This window comes from Cajanus cajan, chromosome 2, assembly GCF_000230855.2.
Source record: "Cajanus cajan strain Asha chromosome 2, NIPB_CcT2T_4, whole genome shotgun sequence".
In the NCBI taxonomy this organism is placed as follows: Eukaryota; Viridiplantae; Streptophyta; class Magnoliopsida; order Fabales; family Fabaceae; genus Cajanus; species Cajanus cajan.
Genome location: NC_138518.1, coordinates 7143255 through 7153366, shown reverse-complemented (window position 1 = coordinate 7153366; position 10112 = coordinate 7143255). Strand labels below are relative to the sequence as shown.

Here is a 10112-nt window from a genome sequence, read left to right as displayed (position 1 = left end):
CAAGGCAAAGATCGTCAAAATCTCCAATGGAAGTACGATCATTTAAGCAGTATATCCAAGTCAAAGGACTTCAAACTTCCTCAGTGGAAAATAGCTCTCCGACTCAGGCGTTGAGTGAGGCTAAGCCTGCAGAGGCTTCCTAAATAATACTCTGGGATAAATAAGATCCCCAAATTCCCAAATTGCCTACTCAAGAGGCACCCCTTCAAAAAGCAAAAATCAAAAGATCAATAAACTATTCCCCAAGTGGAATTCGGCTATCAGCCAGACAATGAACATTGAGAAAATCCGCCTAACAGAAGAGGCCAATCAAAATCAATCCCCAGTGGACGATCGCCTACTCAAGAGGCATCCCTACAAAAGGAGAAAAAAATCAAAAAGATTAATAAAATTCCCCAAGCAGAATTTGGCGCCCAGCCAAACATCGAATATCAAGATTATCTGCCTAACAGAAGAGGCCAGTCAAGAAATGAATGACAGGATCCCCTAGTGGATAACAGCCTACACAGAGGCTACAAAGATCAGAAATTCAAAAGAGACACCCGAATAAGGACAACCGGGATACTCCACTTACGTCGAAAGGACGACAGCCAAGCATAAGGCATCGCTCAACTCAAAGAGAGAGCATCTGTGTCTACACCCCAAGGAGTCAGAAATACCCCATGGGAACCAACTAAGCAAAGCAAGTTGGGGCATAAGAACCTATGAATGACTGCACATCCCCTAGACGGATCCCTGCGTTATCCAGCCCTCAGTGGCACAAAATCAGAAAAGCAAACCGTCGAAGCAGCATCGTGGACTGTGGAGACAAAATCAATTCAACCGCTTCATGTTAAGAGGCAGCCACATGATTGAGTGGCAAACCCTGGAGAGGGTAAACTCAACCGCTTCATGTTAAGAGGCAGCCACATGATTGAGTGGCAAACCCTGGAGAGGGTAAACTCAACCGCCTCATGTTGAGAGGCAGCCACATGTTGAGTGGCAAAGTCTGGAGAGACGATACTCACCTGCCGCATGTTAAGTGGCAAAGTCTGGAGAGACGGTACTCACCTGCCGCATGTTAAGTGGCAAAGTCTGGAGAGACGGTACTCATCAGCCACATGTTGAGTGGCAAAGTCTGGAGAGACGTTACTCACCTGCCGCATGTTAAGTGGCAAAGTCTGGAGAGACGGTACGACCAATTGAACCTTATCGAAGAAAAGCGACTGAATGCCATATGCCATGGTCAAGCCTATCAAAGGAAGATCAAAAAGGATTTTGACAAAAAGGTCCACCCTCGAGTCTACCATGAGGGAGAGTTGGTAATGAAGAAATTGCTACCAGCTCAAAAGGACAGAATCGGAAAGTGGGCCCCGAATTACGAAGGACCATACGTGGTGAAGCGAGCCTTCTCCGGAGGAGCATTGATTCTCACAGACATGGACGGAGAAGAACTTCGATACCCAGTCAACGCTGACGTGGTAAAGAAGTATTATGCTTGAAGACGTTGCTTGCATCAGCCCGCTAGGATGAAAACCCAAAAAGGGCATCCTAGGCAAAAGTTAGGGCAAAACGAAAAGCCCGCCAGTACAAGGGTACTAGGCAAAACAAAGGCAAAATTATCCCCGCTAGGACATGTCCTAGACAAAAATTAGGGGCAAAAGAATAAGATGCAAAAAGTAAAGCAAGCAACGATCACTTGAATCGAAAACCGAAAAGGCGTTTCAAGTGATAATCTTCTAGAAGCAAGCGTCTTGCAGCATCTACACTCCTGGCTCAGGCATCTCACCCGAAGCAACTAGGGAACGGGAAGGGCAGCAATCACAGATGTAATTGTTTAAGCCAAAAATGTACAGCCTACCCTGGCCAGCCATTCTTCAGAAAATCCCTTTGTAAATCTTTCTGTATAAACATTTGAATATCAATAAAATATCCATTTGTTTCTTTTCTTTCTTGACCTTGTGATTATGCCTTTAAATTGATGTTTCTAAAAATTGTACGAAACTCTTAATAATCGGTCAATAAAAGAAAACTGGAGGGGTTCCTATAAAATCTTTAAACTCCTACATTCAAAGGCTCACGAAAATATTCCCTCGCGTCAATGACAGAAGTTCCTCTAAATAGAAAAAGAGGATAGGGAGAGCCATTCATCTTTCTAGAAAAAAAATATATAATAAACAAATGATAAAGCTTGCATTTCGTGCATCACACACATTAGTTGCACATTCAAAGACCTTATCATGAAGCAATCGCATAAAATAGAAAAATAGAAAATTGCTTGTGTATGACAGCAGTCAGCAAAAGCCAAATCAGAAGAAAAGGCAAAATACAGAAAAAGCCGAAAATGAAAAAGGCAAGGATATAGAAAATCCAACAAACAGATTACACAGAATAATTGAGCCTGGAGAGGCTCGCAGAAATAATACTCCCCAGAGGGAACCTCAACTCATGCTCTTGGATTCAAAATCCCCAGTGTAGACCCCTAAAATTGTCCGGGTCGGAAATAAAGCTTGAAGACCCTCGAAGACTGAAGGAAGATCATCCAGAAGGACTCCTAGAAGGCCCAAGGAGGGTTCTCTATAGGTCTAGAGGTCTTAGGATAGCCAAAAATAAGAAAAGTGGGAGGAATGAAGCCAATACGGCCTCTCAGGGGTTCACTACGGTCGTATTGAGTATTTTGAACTACAATACGGCCGCAGCGAACTCAATACGGCCGTATTGAAGTCTTGAAACTTCAATACGGCCGCAGCGAACTCAATACGGCCGTATTGAAGTTCAAAAACTTCAATACGGGCCGTATTGAATTCAATACGGCCGTATTGAAGTTCAAAAACTTCAATACGGGCCGTATTGAACTCAATACGGCCGTATTGAAGTTCAAAAATTTCAATACGGCCGTATTGGCTCCAGGGACCGTATTGCGCCTGTTCCCTATAAATATGACGTCAATTGGACGTCATAGAGGACTTTCACACACAGTTTTAACCCTCTCCTTGAGTATTCTGGGGTTTTTTGAGCAGTGCTCTCCCTAGAAATCACTTGGAGAGTTGATCCGACGAAGTTCTTGAGCCCCGAGCCATTTTTGCTTGAGGATCGAACCTAGTCGAAGGGAAATCCTCCGGATTTCCATAGTTAAAATTTTATAGGAGGGAGCGAGCGGGCTTGTAGAGCGAGGGAACGCCAAAAAGCTTCCCAGTTTTACTTTAAGATATAAAAGCACGCTTCAAAGGTTTCTCCTTAAATCCTTCCTTTTACTGCTTTCTGTGTGCATATTTAACTGTCATCATGTAGATAGTTAATTTATAATCGCTTATAATAAATAGGGGTAATTTAGTAATTTTACACTGTTATTTTAGAAATAATCTGTCATAGGGAACCCGAAAGGGGCGCTGTGGGGTGCTAACACCTTCCCCACGCGTAACCGACTCCCTTACCCGACTCTGGTTGTAATGGCCAAAGTTGATTTATAAAATCAATTGCCTTATCCCTTTTTCCAATGTTTTGAGTAAAACATTGGTGGCGACTCCACGAACCCTTTTACTACGAAAACCACTAATCCATGGAGGGTCCCGCTTGGGATTAACATGGATTGGTGAGACTTTTAATAAATAAATTGGATAAGATCGACAAGGTCTCAGTTTGAGAACAAGTCGTTCTAATAATCCAATACATTTTCAAAACCAAAATAAAAAGCGAGCTCGACCGTCTTCGCGACCGCCGAGGCCCGTTTCGGGCCGGTGGCGACACCCAGCAAGAGCTATCAAGCAAGATCGTCAAAATCTCCAATGGAAGTATGATCATCCAAGCAGTATATTCAAGTCAAAGGACTTTAAAACTTCTTCAGTGGAAGATAACTCTCCGACTCAAGCGTTGAGTGAGACTAAGCCTGCAGAGGCTTCCTAAATAATACTCTGGGATACACAAGGTCCCCAAATCCCCAATCGCCTACTCAAGAGGCATCCCTACAAAAGGAGAAAAAATAAAAAAAATCTCAATAAATATTCCCCAAGCGGAATGCGGCATCCAGCCAAGCACCGAACATCAAAATTATCTGCCTAACAGAAGAGGCCAGTCAAGAAATGAATGACAGAATTCCCTAGTGGATAATAGCCTACACAGAGGCTACAAAATCAGAAAATTGAAAAGAGTCACCCGAATAAGGACAACCGGGATACTCCACCAACGTCAAAGGACGTCAGCCAAACATAAGGCATCGCTCAACTCAAAGAGAGAGCAGCTGTGTCCACACCCCAAGGATTCAGAAATTCCCCATGGGTACCAACAATGCAATGCAAGTTGGGGCACAGGAACCTATGAATGACTGCACATCCCCTAGACGGATCCCTGCGTTATCCAGCCCTCAGCGGCACAAAATCAGAAAAAACTGTCGAAGCAGCATAGTGGACTGTGGAGACAAAAATCATCTCAAATCCCTGGAGAGGGTAAACTCGCATTGCCGAAGTGATCAGAAGACACGGACGCAGTCCCTGGAGAGGGTAAACTCGCATTGCCGAAGTGATCAGAAGACACGGACGCAGTCCCTGGAGAGGGCAAACTCAGCTGCCGATGTTAAGACGCAGTCCCTGGAGAGGGTAAACTCACCTGCCGATGTTAAGACGCAGACCCTGGAGAGGGCAAACTCAGCTGCCGATGTTAAGACGCAGTCCCTGGAGAGGGTAAACTCACCTGCCGATGTTAAGACGCAGACCCTGGAGAGGGCAAACTCAACTGCCAAATGTTAAGCGGCAGAGCCTGGAGAGGCGGGTACTCAATCATCAGGGTGATGTTAACACACTGGTGTCTAGCTTCCGGCTCGGGCGTCGAGTGAGGCTAGGTCTGGAGAGACGGTACTCAACCATCAGCATCATCAGAGGTGCGTTGGTGTCCAACTTCCGGCTCGGGCGGCGAGTGAGGTTGAGCCTGGAGAGACGGTACTCAATCATCAGGGTGATGTTAACACACTGGTGTCTAGCTTCCGGCTCGGGCGTCGAGTGAGGCTAGGTCTGGAGAGACGGTACTCAACCATCAGCGTCATCAGAGGTGCGTTGGTGTCCAACTTCCGGCTCGGGCGGCGAGTGAGGTTGGGCCTGGAGAGGCAATACTCAATCATCAGTGATGTTAAAACACTGGTGTCTAGCTTCCGGCTCGGGCGTCGAGTGAGGCTAGGTCTGGAGAGACGGTACTCAATCACCAGCGTCGCCAGAGGCACGTCGGTGTTCAACTTCCGGCTCGGGCATCGAGTGAAGTTGACCCTGGAGAGGGTAAACTCAGCTGCCGAGGATGTCAGAAGCGCCGAGGTATGCACTCACCTGGAGAGGCTACTCAACAATTTTCCACCGGAAGACATTACAAGTCAGAAGGTCGGTACATCACCCGGACAATTGGGTCAACTCCTTTACTTGTCAGCCGGTACACCAAAAGGCCGTCCGACTAAGTAAAGGGGGGGCAGCTGTAGACCCCTAAAATTGTCCGGGTCGGAAATAAAACTCGAAGACCCTCAAAGATCGAAGGAAAGTCAGCCAGAAGGACTCCTAGAAGACCATAGGATGGCTATCTGTAGGTTTAGAGGTCTTAGAGTAGCTTAAAATAAGGAAGTGGAGGGAATGAAGCCCAATACGGCCGTACTAAACTTAATACGGCCGTATTGAAGCTTCAACACGGCCGCAGTGAACTCAATACGGCGTATTGAAGTTTCTGAAACTTCAATACGGCCGTACTGAAATCAATACGGCCGTATTGAAGCTTCAATACAGCCGCAGTGAACTCAATACGGGCGCATTGAAATTTCTGAATTTCAATACGGCCGTATTGAACTCAATACGGCCGTATTGAAGTTCAAAAATTTCAATACGGCCGTATTGATTCCATAGCCCGTATTGCGCCTGTTCCATATAAATATGGCGTCATTTTGACGTCATAACACACTTGGACACACAGTTTTAACCCTCTTCTTGAGTATTCTGGGTTTTTTTGAGCAGTGCTCTGCCTAGAAATCACTCGGAGAGTTGATCCGACGAAGTTTTTGAGTTCTGAGCATTTTGCTTGAGTCTCGAACTAAGTCGAAGGGAAATCCATCGGATTTCCAAGTCAAAAATTATTTTTTAGGAAGGAGTGAGCGGGCTTGTAGAGCGAGGGAACGCCAAAAAGCTTCCCAGTTTTACTTGATATATAAAAAGCACGCTTCAAGAGGTTTCTTTTCTAAAAATCCCTTCTTTTACTGCTTTCTGTGTGCATATTAAACTGTCATCATGTAGATAGTTAATTTATAATTGCTTAGAATAAATAGGGGTAATTTAGTAATTTCGTACTATTATTTTTAGAAATAATCTGTCATAGGGAACCCGAAAGGGGCGCTGTGGGGTGCTAACACCTTCCCCACACGTAACCGACTCCCTTACCCGACTCTGGTTGTAATGGCCGAAGTCGACTTTTGAATCAATTGCCTTAAACCTCTTTTTCCAATGTTTTGAGTAAAACATTGGTGGCGACTCCATGAACCCTTTTACTACGAAAACCACTAATCCATGGAGGGTCCCGCTTGGGATTAACATGGATTGGTGAGACATTTAATAAATAAATTGGATAAGATCGACAAGGTCTCAGTTTGAGAACAAGTCGTTCTAATAATCCAATACATTTTCAAAACTAAAATAAAAGCGAGCTCGACCGTCTTCGCGACCGCCGAGGCCCGTTTGGGCCGGTGGCGACAATGTGTGACAAGATTTGAATTCAAATTCAAATTTAAATTCAAATCTTGGCGCCAATGTGGAGGCCACACATGTGGCGCCAAGTGTCCTCCTAATTTTCGGATGCTTAAATGTTCCCTCCTTCACACATTGTAATTACTTTGAGCTTAATGAAATTTGAGAGCAAAATATTGCCGAGTTTCTCTTCAAAGTCACCTAGAGTGTTCACCTTCAAAACCCTAGGAAGTTCATCTCCTTCCTTCTCTTTGAAGTGAGCAATCCATTGCTCCTTAAGCTTGGATACTTCCATCCAAGCTTAACCTCATTCCATCCGAGTTTCCTCCTCCTTCAAGTGTTCATCAACTTCGAATACCATCTCCGTTGAAGAAGATCCGAGCTAGGAGAAGATAAGAAGAAGAACTCCATTCTCTTCTCCTTACCTTTTCCATCAGAAACTGAGAATCCAAGTCTGTGAAGTTGTGGTGCAAAATTCCTAAAAGAGCTTCTTCTTCTTCCTTCTCATTTTAATTGATTTTTAGACGTAAAGGAAGCTAGAACTTAATTCTTTGTTGATCGAGGAAGTTGAACGTTGTTTATTCTTACATAAACTATGGTTGTGTTGATGATTAAGTGATGAAATTCTTGATTGTGGGGTTTTTGGGAGTTTGAATATGGTTGAGGGAGATTTTGGGTGAATGATGATTAATTCTTGGTTGCATGTAGTTGTTTTGGTGAGAAATGAAATGCTTAGGTTGTGTAGATTTGTTTTCTTCCATTACATGCTTGAATTTCTTAAGTTTCAAGTGTGGATGAGCCAAAATTGTGAATCTACCAAGTGTAGAATTCATCATTATGTTGGACATAACTTTGGGGCATCTAGCGTGATACAGGCCAGAGACTCTCTACCTCACTGATGCTAGGCATGAGATTGGTAGCGTCGAGCATGAGTTAGAGGAGAGCTCTCTAACTTGATCACGGTGAGCATGGGTTGATTGGTGCTAGGTGTGGATGCTTCTGGAGCTCTTTTACTTGGTGCCGTTAAGCCCTAGTTGAGTGGTGTCATACATGATCAAGATTAAAGTTCTCTACCTAGACAAAGTCAGATGCTAATGTAGTGACACTAGATATGAGTTAGACAGAGGTGTGGAGAAAAAGATAAACACTAGAAAAGGGATTGAATAGTGTAAATAAAAAACTCGCAAGTTTTCAAGTACTTGAAGTAGTATCTACAATAGACAAATAGTCAGTAAGAGTAATTAATAAACATAATTTTTTATATTAGTTCCCCTTAACCACCGAGGCTATGTCCAGTTCTCAATCCTACTGGATTGAGGTCCTCTAACTTTCAGCAAAGTTATAAGTATTCTTTTACCAAGTCATTTCTAACTCAAACAAGTGTTCTTTGCCTGGCCTCTTTAGGACACTATCCGAGTATTCTTTTACAAACAAGTACTACATAACATTTTTTTAAAAAGAAAGCACTACATATAAAACTAATTAAATTAGTTTTTCAAAGAAAATTGAGGATATATGTTTGATATAAATTAACGTCATTAATATTAAGAGGGAAAATAAATAAGTACACATAAAAAAAAACTTTACTTAAAATGCATCATATATGGTAATGGACGTCATGTGTTATCCATATATGTACACTTAAAGAATCAGGTGCATTACGTTTAAAATCTATTGAACATGAATAGGACAAAATGTTTTTTTTATGTATTATCCATAGATGTAAATTATAATTTTTTTTAAAAAAAAAAACACAGGTGTGCTATTATTTATTAAGACGTATGGAATCAAACTAGACTCACAAAAGAACAGTACAGGAAAGATTAAGAAAACGTAACAAGACACAAAAAAAAAAGAGGAACTCTAGTACAAAAGTCCAAAACTAGCCGTCCAAAACAGACCAGCTAGTAAAAGGAAGACTAATACCATCCAACACATGATGCAACAAAAGAACCCAATCGACTTAGTAATTGCATCAAACAACAGAACTATTTTATCACTGAAACAAGTCATTCGTAATTAAGGCATTAAATTTATGACTGAAACAAGCTATTCGTAAATTCTAAAATATTTTTATAAGAACTTCCACCCTCACCAGTGGCTTTTATAGCCAAAGTCTTCCATTGAAGGACATTGTTCTTCATCTCTTTGCCTTTTTCACTCTTCATTACTTGCTCTATGCAGTGCTTAAGTGCCTCTCGTTGCACAATCTTGTTGTCATCAACTGGAGCCTTAATTCCAATCTTCCAAACATCTTTCATAAGCTTTGCATTCGTACTTTGATCTGACCAATATGGTATTATAATTGTGGGGACTCCTAAACATAAAGTTTCTAATGTGGAATTCCAGCCACCATGTGTGACAAAGCATCCTATAGCCTTGTGAGCTAGAACTTTTAGTTGGGAGCACCATGTCACTACCAACCCTTTCTTTGATATTTTCTCAAAATTTTTAGGGAGTTTATTCTCTTCTGAAGCCCTAACTACCCACAAGATGTAACTCGAGCACTCTCTCAAACAACAAGCCACTTCCTCCATTTGCTTCTCACCAAAAGAAGCCATACTCCCAAATGATACATAAACAACAGACCCTTTCGGCTTATCATCTAGCCATTCCACGTATTCATCACTCTTGAATTGTGTGATTCCATAACCTTCGTCATCTTCATATCTCTTGTCTAAGAACATAGATGGTATGTTTGGTCCTATGGTCCTAAATCTTGGCCAAATCTCCATGAACCAATCTATTATATGAAAAATATTAATAACAAAACATTATATTAGAAAAGACTCAAGTCTCACATCGACTAGAGATTAGGTAATTAAATAGTATATAAGTAAAAAACAACTCTCACCTTATAAGCCAGTTTTGTAAGGTTGAGTTAGGCTTAAATCAACTATTCTAAGATGGTATCAGAACTATCCTAGATCCTTACAAATGAGTCACCAACTATTGATACATGCGTTATGGGCATGAGGGAGCGTATTGAGAAAAACTCAAGTCCCACCAATCCTAGATCATTAAAAAGGGTCATTCATCATTTATTCACGTACCAAGTCCAATAGTGCTGGATGTGAGGGGGTGTATTGGGAAAGACCCAAGTCCCATATCGACTAGAGATTAGACAATTAAATAGTATATAAGTGGGAAGCAACCCTTACCTTACAAGCCGATTTTGTAGGGTTGAATTAAGCTTAAATTAACTATTTTAAGATATTACATGCTAAAATTAAAAATATAAATGTATATGTATGCATTATGCATGTACCAAAATTTCACCCAAGTTATTATATTTATTAGTGCAGGGTCAAATCCATAACTAAATAGATATAAAAATTGTTAATAATAACATTTTTCCTGTTATTAGTTGAAAATTACAAATTTCATTGAATCTTACCACTATATCAGAAAATAGAGTAATAGACTTATGAA

At 41.7% G+C, this 10112-nt stretch overlaps 1 protein-coding gene across 1 annotated transcript; it reads right to left on the bottom strand.

The window, feature by feature from the left end:
* Positions 1-8532: 8532 nt before the first annotated feature.
* LOC109793264 (mogroside I-E synthase-like) lies at positions 8533-9433 on the bottom strand (the record flags this gene model as incomplete). Its single annotated transcript, XM_083067856.1, has 1 exon — positions 8533-9433. A coding segment is annotated over one exon (720 nt), but the record flags the coding sequence as incomplete, so codon positions are not given.
* Between the last annotated feature and the right edge of the window lie 679 nt (positions 9434-10112).